This window comes from Mytilus galloprovincialis, chromosome 1 (assembly GCF_965363235.1).
Source record: "Mytilus galloprovincialis chromosome 1, xbMytGall1.hap1.1, whole genome shotgun sequence".
NCBI lineage: Eukaryota > Metazoa > Mollusca > Bivalvia > Mytilida > Mytilidae > Mytilus > Mytilus galloprovincialis.
In genome coordinates, this window is record NC_134838.1 from 23,069,759 (window position 1) to 23,089,374 (window position 19,616).

A 19,616-nucleotide genomic window follows, 5' to 3' on the forward strand; every position below is an offset into this window, starting at 1 on the left:
TATTTCAAAAGTATGTTTAGAATGGGTTTCTCTTCATTTGTGAATCAATGTTTTATCTATGGTGGGACACACGACTTAATGTTGCTATTTTTTGGGCTCACAACAAACAAATAATTTGTGAAATACCAAGAAGAAATACAAGTCGTAAGTTATTTCACTCTAGTATAATATAACAGCATATTCGCCAGAAGAAAAGTGAACTGATGATAAGAACTGTTATATTTTTTTTCTCTGGGAATATTGAATAAAACAATTACTGTTTTTTGTTTAGGTAAATATGTAGCTTAATGTACTTAAACAAACTGCTATTCACATCGACCGTAGGATTCAGTGAATATCAGTATTTTTTTTTAAATACTGCAAAACAAAAGTAATTGTATAAAATTTCATCACGAGTGTTTTTGTGAAAAACCAGATACGGAAGGTATTTATCTATTTGCAGCACATATGAAATATTTCCTTTTCTTTTCTCCACCTGACAAAAGACAAGTTTTAACACTTATATTAATGACAATAGCCTAGGTAATTTTTCTGACAGTTACAGAACAGAACTTGACATCTTTCAATACACAATATTTACAGAAGGAGTTCTTGAGGTATTGATCATATACTGTATTAAAATTTAATTTAAGTATGTTAATTTATTTTCGTTATCAGTGCTATCATACTTCTATTATTGTTATAATTAAAAGAGTTTTGTTTTGAATAGAATGATTTGATAATGTTAATTCAAAATTTGACAAAACGAAATACATATCAATGATACATATCAATGAATTATTTATTATTATTATTATTATTATTATTATTATTATTATTATTATTATTATTATTATTTTCGGCAAAAGTTTTATAATCGGTTGTTTTTTCCGTTGTAACTTTTAAAAGAAAATATAACATGATACTATTACTTTGTTTCTTTGTTAGTTGGCGTTGTTACTACATTGTATTTACCTAAGTTTTTTTTGGTGATAAATTATCAACTGCAATCTTGTGGAGATAGCGCCAAACATTGAAGAAGCTTTCCAAGATTAATAACAAGAGACAATAAAAATCGCAGGCAGAACACAGGGTTCCATGAAATCATAAATGTTTTGTTTTCTTCGAAAATGATGTGCTGATTTAGGTATAATCAAATGTATAGACCGTTGATATTCTATTTTGACAACTTATTACTTTTATTTTCAGCATCAATATCAACGAATTATGTACAAATATATACAGAACAGTATACTGTTAGTTCTGTTAATTTCGACAACTACCACCTTCTGTTCGAAATGTCCATTTGATTCTTCTTGTGATTGTATTGTGAATGCGTCAACAAATTTAACATCAGCATTATGCTCCAATAGAGGTTTGGATACCCTTCCAAACTTTCGTACGACTGCACGTCTGCTAGAATCGTTTGACGCAAGCCACAATAAGATTGATCAGATACCAAACTACACATTTTCGAACACAAACAATTTACTTCACATGAATTTATCGGACAACAACATTTCAGTACTTTTTTCTGAATCATTTTACGGACTAGAACAAATGATAACTTTGAATCTTGAGCGGAACGGTTTAACGTATACATTTAACACCATTCCACCGACTTGCTTCAAAAATTTATATCATTTGAAATCTCTGTATCTAAAAAACAATATCGGGTTTTATCCGACTGCTCAAAGATATCCAAATTTGTCAGCTTTGTTTGAACTTGAAACTTTAAAAATTGATGGATTACCAAAGGACAGTTTTGAACAACGATTTGAAACACTCAAGGAACTTAAAGTTTTGGATTTGTCTGGTAAAGATTGTGATATCAAAATCGTTAGATCAGAGTTTTTTCTGTCAACGCCAAATCTTCATTATATAGATATATCACATTGTAAAGTAAAAAAGATTTGGAAAAATACATTTAGCGATTTGAAAAATTTAACTTATCTTGATGTTTCTGAAAATGAAGATTTGAAGTTTGCTGGCATTGAAAATGTAACTCACGACTTACAGTTTACAGCTATTAAAATATTCAAATTTAATAAAGTGCATAAAACATTCGAAATGAACACAGAAATTGGTCGTAATACATGGAAAGGTCTTCAACATACAAATATAACAGAGATGCACATGGATAGTAACAGAGTTCAACTTGTCAAGACTGGGGTGCTTTCAATACTGCCTAAAACACTTGATATATTATCAGCTGCTGACAATATGTTTTCGTTTGGAATATACATATTAGAAGCAAAAACCCTAAACATCAGCTTTATAAATGTTTCATATCAGTTTTCCTCACATCAACCCGAGTTAGGGTCTGTGAATGAACCAAATTATAGAATAAACCGCTGGAAAAGAAACCTAAGAGTTGACTTTCCACTTCCGTTTCCAAAAAATCTTCGCATAGCTCACTTTCGGAGAAGTCAATTACAGTATGACATTCCGAGAGTTGAAATTATGAAAAACAATCTAGAATATTTGGATGCCAGCAGTAACCTGCTTGCGCGCTGGAAAGGTCCAACGGTTAATTTTCATCATTTGAAACATTTGAACTTATCGAGTAATTATTGTTCTAACATATCAACGGTTTTCTTCGAAGGAACGGTTAACCTGGAAAAGTTGTATGCACAAAATAATTTGCTTGGGTTTAGCATTCAATTTGATGTAGATGGTCAAATTTTAAAACCGCTCAAAATGTTGCAAATAATAGATTTTTCACAGAATAGAATACCGTTTTTGCCACCCTTATTTTTCGTATTTCTTAAACGGTTGGAAGTATTAAAGTTATATGATAATCTATTTGAAGATATTGATTTCAGACTGACTCAAATGAAAAACTTATCACTTATTGACCTATCTAGAAATCGTATTCAATTCTTAGGATCTGTGGCAATTGATCAGTTGGAATTAGTTGCGAGCGACCACATGTTGTCATTGAATTTAAGTGAAAATCCGTTTATATGTTCATGTGCTTCTTTAAAGTTTCTTAAATGGATGACGGAAACCAAAGTTGTTTTACTAAATCGTGAAAACTATTCTTGTAAATATGAAAACGGCACGAAAACATTACTTTTAAACGTAAATAACATTAATAATAAACTAAAAAAAGATTGCTCATCCTACCCTGTAATAATTATTGGAATAACCGGCGCAATATTTGTGTCTGTTTCGATCGTCTGCTTCGGACTATTTTACCGATATCGATGGAAACTACGTTATATCTATTACATGACTAAGAACAGGTTCCGTGGATATGTTCCAGTCATAGATCATGCAAACAAAACTTATCTCTATGACGCTTTTATTTCTTACGCCGAACAAGACTGTGGTTTTGTTCATAACGATGTCATCAAAAATTTAGAAAAAGAAGGCAGTCTGAAGCTTTGTTTACACAAGCGAGATTTTCTCCCAGGAAACGAGATTGCTGCAAATATTACAAGTGCGATTCACAACAGTCGCAAAACTGTTGTAATTCTAAGTCCTCATTACTTAGCTTCTAACTGGTGCAGGTTTGAGTTTAATATGGCAAAAATGGAAAGCATGTACACAAGAGAAAATGAAAATATTCTTTTCATGGTTTTTCTCACTAATATTCCTCCCAGAGAATTGCCTTTGATGATGATGGAATTTATTGATTCCAATTCTTATATAGAATACCCTGATGATGAATTTGGGAACGTCGTATTCTGGCAAAAAATGCTGGAAGCTGTAAGTGCTTGAATTCAATAAAATTACCGAATTGTTTGTGTCATTTGATAATATCTGTTTATGGTAATTTGGCTTACTAAAATACACTGTGACTGTTAACGATACATCATAAGGACTCATGTAAAAATGATAGAGTTTGATGTCTTTATCATATGAGTTGTCGATATATATACATGTATATACCTATTGATACGGGAGGACAACGTTATCGTCTAATGATGTCTATGATTCTAAACATTATCATCCTAAATTTCGACACAGATTTAAAAAAATAAAACGGTAAAGGTCAAACGATGTAATAGTAGGGTCATATATGTCATATATTTGATATGTAACGCCATGTTTTCGCAACTTTACAAATGATAAGCAACAAAAAGTCGTAGAAAAATCTCTTACATCATCAAATTAACCGGTTACATGCATTAAAATGCATCTGCAAAAACAAAAACAAAAAACCTCGCTGCTTTTAGACTCGCTGCTTTAGCACACCTAATTATATTGGGATTGATTGGACATTAAAATCAAAGCAAATAAAGACTTTTTTAAATAACAGTTCAAACTATTGATAGTAATTCGTATACCGTTTTGATAGAAGGCGATGTTACATAAACACAAACACTGCGACATACTAGTAGCCCCTAAAGGACAATGAGATCTCAAACATTTAAAAACAAGTGTATCTGTTTGGAGATAAACAAGTGATCACAAGTAAGCCTCTGAGTCTTTGTTTCCTTTGCAGTCGAATGTGTTTGCTTGAAGGAATTAAGAATGAATTAAAAATGAAAGAATTTGTTCATACTTCATATTTGTTTAGGGGCCAGCTGAAGGGCGCCTCCGGATGCGGGAATTTCTCGCTGCATTGAAGACCTGTTGGTTACCTTCTGCTGTTATCTATTCTGTGGTCGGGTTGTTGTCTCTTTGACACATTCCCCATTTCCATTCTCAAATTTATTTTTCAAAACGTAGTATATATTATGATATGTTCAAAAATATAATATATATGGTAGGTAATCGAGCATGTTTTCAAACAACAGATTATGACAAGATAACTCATGGATTATACAGGGAAATTCATTATAATGCGATTAGAAGCTAAACCAAATGATATTATTGTTAAATACAATACGAGAAGAAAGCTTTTAGAAAATCCTTAGAGAATATCAAAATAAAAAAAAAGGGCTAAACGTACGTTTTTTGTGGCTGAAATATGAAATATAAAACAGCAAAATTTCACGTAGATTCCTTCAGAAAATGCACTATATCGATCAGAGTTACCTCCCGTCAAAATGACAATTTAAAAACATTATAAATTTAGCAAAAATAATATACGCTTGTAAAAATATTTTTAAATAAAAATTCACATTAAGAGTCTGCATTCATCTTCAAATTTTTCTAATTTTATTTAAAATCTGGACTTAAATGTTTTCTGTTATTTACATTCCAAGCTGACTAAAGACACCATACCACCCTGGTAACAGAATATCTTTTATATATGTTTCTGTACCACCTTAGGTGAAACGATACAGTTCCATTTAGGGTAATGACGTCGCTTACGTGAAATGTTAATTTTCACGACGTCAAACTGTGACATATCTGCAAAAGATGTATTTTTCGACTTTTATTTTAATCGTGAGTTGAAAAGGAGTACATTGACCTTTCTTTTTTAAATGGACATTGGAATTGATTTTGTATGAAAATTCTTTGTACTAACTTTTGAAAAAAAAATTACCGATGATTTTTTTTTAAAGCGAACAAAGATCCAAAAATGCCTTTTTTGTCCTAAATAACGACAATTCGTATAAAATTATTTATTTTGAAAAAAATTGTCTCACAAATTGAGAGCATACTTCTGTATGTAAGATTTTCCAAACCCGCATGGGTTTTTCCATCTTCCCTAGCCAAGGGTAACGATCCACTTCCCTCCGCAGAGAGGAGGGAAGTGGATCGTAACCCTTGGCTAGCGAAGATAGTGTTTTACTTTTGAAACAAAAAGATAAGGTCTGTTTAATGGAAAAACATTTCAAAGAAACCACAGTTTTTACTTTACCTCTGAAATAAGCACATGACGTTACTAGCATATATTTTTATTACATTTTTGAGATAACTGTATCGTATGCTCTCTTTCAACAAAATGGTGAAATGTGTCAATATGCTTAATGCGTGCAAAATTCTATGCCTTTCTGTTTTTCATTTGTCGAAAGCATAAAAAAAACGTAATAGTTAGATATGTTAAGTCACAAACATCGAGCTGTCGTATGGGCTTGCACATGAAATGCAACCATATTAAAGTAGCGACAGCATATTAAATCAATGGTATACATTTGTAGTGGCAAGATAACTTAAAAAGATGATTTCTATTACCAATAATAAGTCTATGATAGCAGAAAAATTTACGCACTCATAATTCGGTTTGTACACTAACTTATAGACCTATTACACTTCTTACGGAACGCTTAAGGAAATTATGTGGGAACATATCTCTTATCAGTTTAAAAGCTGTGTTATATTTTAATTTAAGTATTGAAGTAGGATTTTTACTGAACTATGCAAAAATCAAACTGAAAATATTTCGAATAGTAAGTTTAGATAAGATCAGATAAATTTAATTTAAGTCTGTATATGGTTATTAAAAAAAACCAAAAACATAACCAATAAAATAATTCACACTTCCATTTCCATTCCAATTCAGTATCATACTTTTAATTTGATTATGATTCGTTTCCTCTTTAATAGTGAATTCCATAATATTGGACCAAAGTGTTGAATCCCTTAAAAGCTTTTAACCAAAGATAGTTCTTCTATTTCAAATAAAATTAACATATCTGGAATTATACTTTGTGTTTGTTTGTATAGCTACAATATCATTGAGACTATGAGAAAATAGGCCGTTTCTGAAAACAAAGCTGCCGACCACATTCCAATACATCCAATTCTAAGGAAGGGCATCCAATTTATATTCAGCAATTTCTTATGATATGGAAGATAGCGACATGAAAGAGGGGCGAAAGATACCAGAGGGAGAGTCAAACGCTTAAATAGAAAATAGACTGACAACGCCATAGCTAAAAAGGAAAAGACAAACAATAGAATACAACACACAACATAGAAAGCTAAAGACTAAGTAACACAAACTCACCAAAAACTTGGGGGTAAGCAGATCTTGCTCCACATGTGGCACCCTTCCTGCTGCTCATGTTATTATAAACCAGGTAAATAGTCTAAGTCGGTAGGTCATATTCGTTAAAAGGGACGGGGATTGTAGTTACGAAATAAGTAATATATCTGTTATCATCTGTGAAACGGTTATTCCATAGCCGTCAAACAACTCGTGATGGCGTCCGTAAATAAAAGCAACAGCAGTTTACCGATGTTCCAAACTCATGAATCGATAGAGAAAAAACCCCAAATCCAGGTTACAAACTAAAACTGAGGGAAACGCATCAAATATAAGAGAACAACGACACAACAGAAACACAACATTAAAATGTAACACACACAGAAACGAACTATAATATAACAATGACCATTTTCCTTACGTGGTACAGGACATTTAAAGAAAATATTGTGGGTTGAACCTGGTTCTGTGGCATGCCAAACCTCCCGCTTTTATTGCAATGTTAGTTATAACATTAAAATGACAACATTACATGATAAGACTACAATACAAATAAATGGGAGAACATATAGAACAGAGAATCACACGAATAATAGCTAACAAAAAGTACCAGGTTTAAAATTTGATACGCCAGACGTGCGTTTCGTCCACACAAAACTAACCAATGTTGCTCAGATGAAACAAATTCGAAAACCAAAACAAATACAAAGTTGAAGAGCAATGAGAACCAAAGTTCCAAAAAGTTGTGTCCAATATGGTTTTACGAAGGAATGATTTCAACTTCACCATCTGGAACTCTTGGTTTTATAGCTTCCTTGTGAGCAGCAACCCTTTATCAAGGGAATCATGATAGGAATGCAAATCCGGGAATATCCTATCAATTCGGAGATATATGTGACACTCAGAAACGTGTCCTTCCCCCTAAACGTGTCCGATTCCCAAAAACGTGTCCACATCGACGTCACTGAACTGCAAAACTTTTCTAGTTGTAAAAGGACTCTAAGTCATTTGTATAAACCCCCAAACGTGTCCAATCCACCAAACGTGTCCATATCAATCTTTTATTTTCTTTAATTAGAACTATCATTCGTGTTCATTTTACAAATACGTACGTTATTTGGTTATTGCTTTTTCATTATGGAAACTCATTTTGCTATTTCATTAAAAAATAGAAATAAATTACTTTAGGTCTTTTTTAAACCGGCAGTATAACATGGGAAAAAGTGGGGGCGTCCGTCTGGCTATGTAGGATGTAATTGTAAGCAGCCAGTTAAATTGTAGATATTAAATCAGATACCTTTTGTAGGGAGTATGTCACTTTCTATGCGCATTAAAACCTTTGTAGCATTTCAGTCTTTCGTGGTGTCGTGTAAGTTGTATTTCTGAAGGCAACATTTAAAAAAAAAATTACCGCACATTTTATTTAAAACGGCATTGTATAACATAATGGAGATTGAACTAGTTTCTTACTGAAGTCATAAAAAAAATTTGGCTCTTAAATGGTTCTCCAAAAAAATCTATTGTTAAATTCAAATTTCTGAATAACCGTAAAAATTTAGGCCCAATCCAATATTTCCCGGTATGATAATGCATTTGTAGAACCTATCTACAGTATATGTGTATTGTTAACATAATGTTGTTCAAATAATACATGAAATATTTGGCACTGGACGTTATGTCTCTTGATCGTGTGACTTAAGTGATGCTGGAAACCTAAAATTTATAAAAAACCTAATAACCCGTTCATGATTTGAAGAGCTTTTACAGTATCAGAACTGTTGACAAGAGTGAAGCCAATTCTGCTGAAAGCCCGCCGTGCAATATTCGGATTGATATAAAAGGTATCATCGGAGTTTATTAGTACAAAATAATTTATATGGTAAACGATTAATTCAACTCTGGTATTATTGGTATGTTCGCTCTAAATGAGTATGAAATACTTGCAACTAGACAATAAGCAATTTCAGTCTAAAGTTAATTCATAGTTACAGATTAACGTTATCTATTTCATTTAGGAAATACATGTATTAGCGCTAAAAGGCGTGAGGCGTTCTGGCGTGTAAAAGTTGACACGTTTCGGCGAATAACAATTATCGGACCCGTTTGGGGTTATGAAATCGGACACGTTTGGGGAATATTGCATATTATGGACACGTTTGGGGAGAAAAGACACGTTTGGGAGAATCAGACACGTTTTGGGGGAAGGACACGTTTGGGAGTGTTACATATATACTCCGTATTCAGGCGCTGGAATGTTGCCTCAAAGAAATGGAAAGTTCACAGTTGGAAAGATGAAATCATCTCTTTTAACGTAAAATTTTGTTTTTAACCGACCCTCATTGTCAACCTCTAGATATAAGTCAAGATATGAGGCCGACTTACCTGTATCTGTTGTATCCTTTATCGCTAGTTCGATGGAATAGATGCGTTCAACATAGTCACCAAATTTTGATTATTTAGTGAGAGAACATCATCTATATAGCGGAAAGTAAAGGATAGGGGTAACTTCGTATCTTTCTTCCTAAGAAGTTCCTGAATGAGGTCAGCCTCGTAATAATATAGAATCAAGTCGGCAAGAAGCCCCGTATTAATAATGAAATAATTCGGCAAGAAGAGGGGCACAATTGGTTCCCATTGGAATGCCGACAGTCTGTTGAAAACATATAAGTTTTATAGACCTCTTTTGACTTTTTAAAATTGTGATTACATTTGAATTATCAGATTTTTTCTTTTTTCTTTTAAAATCATTCATAAGTGTTGATGACTTTCTCCATAATGTTACAGACACAACATTGTTGTTGAAAACCGAATATTGACATATAACGCCTTTCGATGGTTTGTGTCGTTTGGTTTCTTTCGTATTGACATGTATCTTAATATCTTGTGCTATTTATACTAACTTATAAACCTAATTAGAACAAAGGATAAACTGAGGTGTTCTGAAAAGATCACCACTACTGACGCTCTTCGTATTACTCCTGTTAAAGAGAAGAGAACGTGGAATGATACCGAAGATATTTGAATTTCAAGTCGGAAACAAACTGACCATTCCATAGAAATAAAGAAAAAAGACAGACCATAGAAAACTAAAAAAAGTTAGTATAATAATAAATGATAAAAAGACGATGAAATTCTTTGAAATAAACCCGTCAAAGATACAGGGTTAAAATTTTGTATGCGCTTCTTCTACAAATAGTCCAGTCAATTTAGCATAAATTTTATCCTAACCGTGAATTAATTGCAACAGAAAATTTTAAAGTTTTATTCTTCAGCATTATACCCCAAATACACACAGAAAAAAGTCCAACAAAATCTAACTTGATTCTTTGTTCGATAATTTTGGTATTTGAGCAGTCCTGTTGAAGGTTGATCTAGAAAATTGGAAACACCAACTGTTTGAAGCATTAATTTTATTTCAAAGTGACCGAGTCGTTGACTTTGCAATATTTCATAGAAGTATTTAGTTTTAAGAATGGACAGAATTTAGAATAGGAAATACATTGTTTATATACTAGAAGTTATGACACTTTTATCTACACACTAACAAGTTGGTGATTAAAAAGAAATAACAACATAGAAACTTTTATAACACTGCACCAAAAATTTTCAAATAACGGCAACATAATTATAAGGTCATATATAAGTGTAATAGTACTGTTTTGGACGTATCGATAATAAAGGCGAGTACACACAAAAGCGTCTTCAATGTTTCGTATGCTTTACTAGAGTAAGAAATACAAAGTGACGTCGGCAAGTGACGACGTTGCGGGCCTATTGTTACGTCAAAATGGCGGTAAAACGTTAAGCAAATAAAAGAGTAGAAAATACTAAACTGAAACTACAACTATTCACAACAAGTACCATGAACCAGGAAAACCACTCTACTTTAAAAACCAGAAGTACTGCGAGCATAGCTCACAACATGGTACCATCACACTAACATGAAGTAATGAACAAGTGTAGAACACACAAAATAATTTAGAATGAAAAAAAGTGTCCAATGGCATTGCATGGTAAAGATTATGTGACAGTTTCAATACATTGGAATACGATATACAAAACCAGATGCCGATACGATATTATTACCCCCAGTTTAAGCAATGTCAAAGTCCATGGGTTTGATAGGGAAAACCTGAATAATCTTATAGAAAAAGACACGAAGTAGGATGCGCAAAAGGTCATCGTATGAGTAAGATTTTCGAAAGTTTAGTTATAATCTGGCAAGCGGTTTGGGGCACTTGATGCAAATAGAACAGAAGGACGAATGAAGTGACGGACAACAACAGTCACTGTATACATATCGTTTTGAAACGTGGGTATAGTAACCCTATGGGATAACGATTCAAACAACTACATTCTTCCAGCAATGAGCAAAGCAAATACTCTATAGTAAGCTATAAAAACTCCACAAATTTTGAAAAAAGATACAAAAGGTCCCTCAGGTAGAATACACTCACTGTTGACACAGAGATATGTCTCGCCTGTCTGCATAAAATTTAGAAAAACATAATCTGAAAGACAACACCATTTCGAATTAATTCAACGTCGCTGGACCAACTAGTTGGCAGTGTCACTAAATGGTTGATAAACGAAGATGTACAAACAGCAATGTAACTGTATATGTTAGAGAGGAGTGAAAGATTCCAGAGGGACATTCAAACTCAAACCAAACTGACAACGCTATGTCTTAAAATAGATAAGGACAAACAGACATATAATAATACACCAAACGGAACATTGTAAAAAAAACCAAAACGAAGCAACACGAACCCCAAAATAAAACTGGCGATCATCTCATGTGTTCCGGTAGGGGTAATCAGATCGTGCTCCAAATGTGTCACCCGTCGTGTTCCTCATATAAGTAGAAACCCAGAAATAAGTTTAATTCGGTAGGTCACATTCTTGATAAGGGAACGGGATTGTAGTAAATGCATAAAGAACGTACCTGCTATCATCTGTGGAACGGATCGTGATGGCGTCCGTAAAATTTACGAAAGGACTATTTCAACTTTACCATTTGACACTCTTGGTTTGATAGCTTCCTTGTGAACAGCAAATCTCTATCAAGGAAATGATGATTTGGGAAAACAAGCCCGAGAATATCGTATCAATTGGGAGATATATAGTCCGTATGCGGGAGCGTTGCTGTAATATTGCTACAAAGAAAAGGAAAGTTCACAATTGGGAAGCTGAAATCATCTCTTTTGTCGCAAAATGATGTTTTCAACTAAACATCATTGTCAATGTCTGGATGTAAGTCAAGTTATGAGACAGCCTTAACCATAAAATAAGATGTGGTATGATTGTGACTGTTGTATCCTTCATTTCTGGTTCGATGGATCGAATAGATGCATTCAACTGTCACCAAATTTTGAATTATTTAGTGAGAGAACAGTATCTATAACGCGGAAATTAAAGTTTTATGATACTGCTAACTTCTTGTCTTTCTTATTCCTGTATGAAGTCAGCCTTATTAGAATAAAGGAACAAGTCGACAAGAAGAGGGACACAGTTGTTTCCCATAGGAATGCCGATAGTTTTGTTATAAAGCACGTCCTAAAAACGTAACAAATATGTTGTCGATCAAGAAATCAAGCATCTTGATTATGTCATGCAGTTTCAGAGAATTCTTTGTTTGAATCAGAGTGATTTTTTTACAAAGTAGGCTTTATCCCTCTCTAAAACAAGATACTTGTATCTTCATTGGCCATTCCTTTTTTATGAAACAAAACAATACCAACTTTTTTCAAATTGTCTTTTAGTTTTGAATGGGGTATGCATGTGTAAAGTGTAGAAAAGTCAAATGTTTTTAACACTATTGTAGGATAAACGAGTCTTAGATTGTTGATCCTTGGAGTTTTTTTAGTATCACATCTGATTAACGTCACCTCTAAAATAAGCAGTTTCAAAATAAGTTTGAAGCCCGCCTTTGATTGCTGATAAAATTGTTGTTAATAATTTAGTGGAGCACTTTTAAGTCCCACCAATATATTGTTGTTTATAGGGACACTTATATTGTTTAGGTATCCAATACAGTGATGCCCAGTTCTTAATGGGACTTTCTCTTTTGTAAGTGTCGTGGTGGTATGTGTTGGGTTTCTAAGTGAATTGTCAATACTTAAATCATTTATGTGATTTACACGCAAAAGCCATGTTGTATTGGTGTTGATTTGCAGGGACAACAACATATTTGTTATTGGGGTAGGACAGGTGTTTTGTAACATTTGGGTCATTAAAGATTGACGTAGCGTGGGTATTGATAGACCCATTCAGTTCTTAATTCTGTTTGTATCAACGTCCTCACAGCCTTAATCTTATCCGGTATTACGTCGCGTTTAACCCATTGCCTGGAATAATCCCCGAATGAATCAATCAGTATTTTGAAGTTGTGTTTCCAATTGATTGATTTAGACCTTTTAGATAACACATTTCGCAGGGAAGTGTTATTGACAATGTTGAGGTATTGTTTATTGTTAGTAGTTCATATCAAACTAACTTAATCATAAAACTTTACAGTGAAAAGTGTTAATTGCTTGAAGGTCACTGGACCAAGACCTCGGGGAGAGTCAATACAATAGTCGTCAAACTGATATGTTCTGATAGTAATATAGAACATATTGGTCTATAGAATTAGTTCATATCAAACTAAATTAAGCACAAAACTAACTATCTTAAATGGCTTATTAGTTCAAAGTCACTGGACTATGGACTAAGAGATAGGTACTCAATATAGTCGTTAAACTGAAAAGAACTGAAAGTAATGCAACGTTTTACAAAATATTAATGATCTAGTCGGGTAGTTTCTATCAAACTAACTCAGGCAGAATACCCAACAATTGTTGACGACGGAGACATAAAAATGGAAAAAGACTGACAAAGACATGGCAAAAAAAAGAACGAAAAACTGTATAAAGATTTAACTTAATAATCAACACGACGATTGTCACGTGTGGAGAAGGACCTGGTAACGCCGCTGGAGCGTCTGAAATCACTTTCGGTTTTGGGGTTTCTGTTGCTCAGTCTCAAGTTTTGATTTTGTAGATTTTTGTTCGTCTTTTCCACACAATTTGTTTCTGTGATGACTTTGTTAGACAATCTAGAACTCCATATCTATTATATTAATAAATGATTTAATAATGATTTTTTTTTATTATCTTGTATAATTTCCTCGTCTTGTGATGTTTACAGTGTATTTTTTTTTTATTGCTTACATCCTTATAGATAACGCAAGATTTCGAAATATTTACTGTATAATTATTTCTGTATTTTGGTATTTTTAATCATACAAGGTTTCCTCGTAACTGGTTATGCATTATAAAGAGTCTGGATACAGGTAAATAATAGTTTTTATACATCTTCTTTTTTATTTGTCTCTTCTTAGAAATAAAAATTCTCATTAAAAAAATATTTTTACTGTTACTAACTATTCGTAAGATGGTGTATTATCTATGAAGATATGTTTAAGAATTGCTTTCGTCCCTGAAGTGTTTTTCTAAACAGAAGATGTATATTGTTTTTGTTTCATTTTTAGGTCAACTACAAGAAAAGTCTTTTACAATGCGCTTATATGTACATCAATATATACTGTTATTATCAGTATTGGCATACTGTGACGTTTGTTTTAAATGCTCATTCGAATCCTCTTGTGAATGTACCTTAAACACAACTATAAAACTGATATCAGCAAAATGTTCCGGTAGAGGTCTGCTGGCCATTCCGTATTTTTGCAACTCATCGATTCTACTAGATTCATTTGACGGAAGCTACAATAAAATCGAGCGTATACCAAACTATATTTTCCGAAGTGCTAAAAACTTAAGACACCTAGATTTGTCTCATAACAGTATATCTTTATTATTACCGGAATCCTTTCAAGGACTTGAAGAATTAGTTACTTTAAATCTCGAGTCGAATAGTTTAAAGTATAATATTGATACCATTCCTCCAGACTGTTTCAAAAGTACTCCTCAACTAAGATACCTTAACTTAAAAAGTAACGTAGGTTATTATTCATCCACTCAAAAATATCCAAGTTTGTCATCTCTTTCTGAACTTGAAATTCTGAAGTTGGATGGATTACCACGAGACAGTTTTGATCGAGGATTTAATGAGCTCAGTAAACTCACATACATGGATTTGTCAAGTAAAGACTGTGACATTGGATTCATTCAGTCACGGTTTTTCCATTACACACCAAATCTTCGGTACATAGATATATCACACTGTAAAGTGACAAAGGTTTGGAAAAATACCTTTAGTGGTTTGAAAAATCTGACATATCTTAACGTTTCTTACAACGAGAATTTGAAATTTGATGGCATTGAAAATATAACTTATGATTTACAGTTTACATCCATTGAGGTACTGAAATTCAACAAAGTACATGAAACTTTCGCAATGAATTCAGAAATAGGTCGTCATACATTGAAATACCTTCAGCATACAAAGTTAAGAGAGCTGCACATGGATAGTAATAGATTGCAAAATGTTAAATCAGGAGTAGTTTCAATGTTGCCAAAAACATTAAATAGACTGTCAATGGCCGACAACATGCTCACGTTTGGGCAATATATTTTGGAAGGAAGAAACATGAACATTTCTGTTCTAAACGTGTCATTCCAGTTTACTTCACATAATCCTGTATTAGAATCCACCGACAGATATGACTCGAACTTTAAAGCTAAGCGTATAAAAAGAGCTTTTAGGGTGAATTTCCCACTTCCGTTTCCAACGAATTTACGGGAAGTTCACTCGAGAGGAAGTCAATTACAATTTGATATCCCTCGGCTAGAACTAATGGAAAATAGGTTAGAATATTATGATGCCAGTCTTAACCTGCTTTCACACTGGCGCGGACCATTATTGAATTTCTTACACCTGAAATTTTTGAATTTATCGAGTAATTATTGCTCTAATATTTCATCATATTTTTTTAAAGGAACTGAAAAACTGGAAAAGCTTCATATAAATAATAATTTGCTTGGATTTAGCATTCAATTTGATGTAGATGGTCAAATTTTGAAACCGCTCAAAAGTTTGCAAATAATTGATTTTTCACAGAATAGAATACCGTTTTTGCCACCCTTATTTTTTGCATTTCTTGAACGATTGGAAGTGTTAAAGTTATATGATAATCTATTTGAAGATATTGATTTCAGACTGACTCAAATGAAAAACTTATCACTTATTGACCTATCTAGAAATCGTATTCAATTCTTAGGATCTGTCGCAATTGGTCAGTTAGAATCAGTTGCTCGTGATCACATGTTGTCATTGGATTTAAGTGAAAATCCGTTTATTTGTTCATGTGCTTCATTAAAATTTCTTAAATGGATGACAGAAACAAAAGTAATGTTACTAAATCGTGAAAACTATTCTTGTAAATATGAAAACGGCACGAAAACATTACTTTTAAACGTAAATAACATTTACAACAAACTGAAAAAAGATTGTTCATCCTACCCTGTAATAATTATTGGAATAACCGGCGCAATCTTTGTGTCTGTTTCGATCGTCTGCTTCGGACTATTTTACCGATATCGATGGAAACTACGTAATATCTTTTACATGACTAAGAATAGGTTCCGTGGATATGTTCCAGTCATAGATCATGCAAACAAAACTTATCTCTATGACGCTTTCATTTCTTACGCCTAACAAGACTGTGGTTTTGTTCATAACGATGTCATCAAAAATTTAGAAGGAGACGGTAATCTGAAGCTTTGTTTACACAAGCGAGATTTTCTCCCAGGAAACGAGATTGCAGCAAATATTACAAGTGCGATTCACAACAGTCGTAAAACTGTTGTAATTCTAAGTCCTCATTACTTAGCTTCTAACTGGTGCAGGTTTGAGTTCAATATGGCAAAAATGGAAAGCATGTACACAAGAGAAAATGAAAATATACTTTTCATGGTTTTTCTCACTAATGTTCCTCCCAGAGAATTGCCTTTGATGATGATGGAATTTATTGATTCCAATTCTTATATAGAATACCCTGATGACGAATTTGGGAACGTCGTATTTTGGCAAAAAATGCTGGAAGCTGTAAGTGCTTGAAATCAATCAAAATGACTGTATTGTTATTGTCATTTAATAATATATGTTAATAATGTGTTTTTGCTACAATGTTCTGTTACTGTAAATGACACATCAAAAGCTTGACATTATTATCATAAAATAAAGTTATTTTTCTATCATCAAGAGTTCAAATTAACTACAGTAATCCTTATGGCGTTTTGATGTAAGACGATGTTACATAGAAAAAAATCACTGCGACGTATTTTATTAGTAGAACCAAAAAGGAAAATGAAAGATCAAGGAACTAAAAACGAGGGTTTTCTGTTTGGAGCCAAACAAGTTTTCTTTTACATCGACTGTCTGCTTAAACACTCTTGCAGCCGAAAAAAACAAATATGTTAATATGTTTAATGCATTCAAAAATCTGTTCCTAGTAAAAAATAGTAAAACTGACGAATCTATTCAATTATTGTTCGAGTCCAATGCACATGCTCTGTGATGGATTTGAACTAGAAGCCTCAGTGTTGACTAGCCAGTGATACAGTACATCGACTAATAAGACCACTCTACCACAATGACCTCCCTCCGTTTCCTCTATGACCGTGAATTTCATAGTATTGGTGCTAATTTGCAACGTCCATAAACTGCCACAGATTAACTGTTGTGTCAGTGTGCCTGCCTAAAGGATGGCAATATATATGTAGAACTCTAAAGTGCGATGGGAACGCTAAAGTACGATGGTCACGCTAAAGTGCGATGGTCTTCGCTAAAGTGCGATGCCTACACACGCTAAAGTGCGATGGTCCGCGAAAGTATAGACGTAATAAACGTGCTTTGGATTATGACGTGAACAGTCGTTTAAACAAACACGAAAATGAACATGCCGAAAGAAAATTGTGGAATATATGATTAACAAAAAAATAACTTAAGGTAGCACAATACAAAGATTTGTTCACTCCCAATCGGACAACTTTAAACTGATGTAATTAATTTAATCCTGCTTTATATATTATAAATGAGGTACCAAAAGAAAGAAGAAAGATTCCTCTTTCAAATTAGGATAATTTCATTATGACATAATTATTACATAATTAATTATTATGTAATAAGTTGCTATATTGTGATGTCCACACTTGAATGAATTTAACGTCTTTGTTCTTCATACCATCCCAAAATATTTGATAGATTCTGGTTCAACACAGCTTGACCTCCAAAACTGTGTCTCAGATTTCCAAAAACATCAATAGAACAAATTTTATACCCAATTGAATTTAGTGGTCTCTTATGAATTATTGTTGCAAATTTCATTGTAGATTTATGAGAGAATGAAATACAATAGGAACAATCTGAGACACAGTTTTGGAGGTCAAACTGTGTTGTGCAAGAATCTATAAAATATTTTGGGATGCTATGAATAACAAAGAAGCTAAATTCATTCAAGTATGGACATCACAATATGGCAACTAATTACATAACAATTAATTATGTAATAATTATGTCATAATGAAATTATCACAATTTGGAAGATTAATCCTTCTTCTTTCTTTTGGTACCTCATTTATAAAATTTAAAGAAAGATGAGTTTAAAGATGGCTGGTTGGGGATGAAAAATCTTTGTATTGTGCTACCTTAAAGTGCATAAGTATCCTAACTTTATCTTGTTTCTAATAGAAGCTAACGGATACATCAGAATCAGTGTTTATGTTGCAGTTTACGTTGCGGTCCCTGTTTTTAAAATATTGTCGATTTTATTGAAAAGTAAAGTCGGTCAAATCAGAGACATAATAGCAAGTTACAAAAATGTATCTTTATTTTACATTTTTCATGCGTAAATCATAAATTGCCAGCTAAAACATTAGTTTGTACATTGTATTTGTACTCGCTGCGAAAAAGGAGAAAGCTCGGAGAACATTGCATTTCTTTCTCATTTAAATTAAGATTTTTTAAAACAAATAAATGTCACGCAATGAACGAATTTCGTATTTGTAATTTACAATGATGACTTTACATTTATTTAGTGATAGACTGTGTGAACGGCAAGTTACGCCAACTTAAAAGTTATCAAATATTTGATACCGGCCCGAACTTTAAAAAAAATCATATACAAGATATATAGATTTTTGTCACACCTAAATTATCATTTTAGCAATAATTACGTGGTCGTTCTTCTTGATTTAAAAACAATGACTTAAGCCTATCGGTAATTATAAAGCCTATCACATATGTAACATAACCTTAGCATACTAGTTTTGCGAAAAAGACTATTTATTAACATCCGTGTTCTTTAACGTTTTAAGTCCTTACACATTACCCTTTTGGTCCATCGTACTTTAGCGTGATATTACACCGTACTTTAGCAAACAAACGTCAACCATCGCACTTTAGCGTAGACCATCGCACTTTAGAGTTCTACATATGGGCAACATATAACGTCATATAAGAGTTATAGTTTCATGAACCAGGAATTGTATTCTACTTTAACAAAAAATAACAAAAAAACAAGAGGTACTGCGAGCAAATCTCACAACATGGTGCAAACACACCCACATGAAGTAATCAACAAGCCTAAGATTTGTTAATTGAAACCCAAAAAATTATTCAAACAAAAAAAAGTGCACAATGACATTATATTGGGAAGATTCTGTGAAAGTTTTAATAAAACTAATGAAATGTACAGCAAGAGTTGATGATCTAATATTGGTTCATCAGGGAAAACCTGAAAAAATGGATCAAAACCATAAGAAGTGAAAGACGCTACAATATGATAATTAAATCCGATAAGAGGTTT

The 19,616-nt window shown here is 32.9% G+C and overlaps 2 protein-coding genes across 2 annotated transcripts; both read left to right on the forward strand.

The window, feature by feature from the left end:
- The first annotated feature begins 1,189 nt into the window (after positions 1-1,189).
- LOC143069699 (toll-like receptor 4) lies at positions 1,190-3,729 on the forward strand. Its single transcript, XM_076244470.1, has one exon. It carries the CDS (start codon positions 1,207-1,209, stop codon positions 3,703-3,705), a length of 2,499 nt encoding a protein of 832 aa, XP_076100585.1. The 5' UTR covers positions 1,190-1,206; the 3' UTR covers positions 3,706-3,729.
- Positions 3,730-14,406: 10,677 nt separating this feature from the next.
- Positions 14,407-17,007, forward strand: LOC143069707 (toll-like receptor 4). The gene has a single exon (XM_076244481.1). It carries the CDS (start codon positions 14,939-14,941, stop codon positions 16,463-16,465), a length of 1,527 nt encoding a protein of 508 aa, XP_076100596.1. The 5' UTR covers positions 14,407-14,938; the 3' UTR covers positions 16,466-17,007.
- The last annotated feature ends 2,609 nt before the right edge of the window (positions 17,008-19,616 follow it).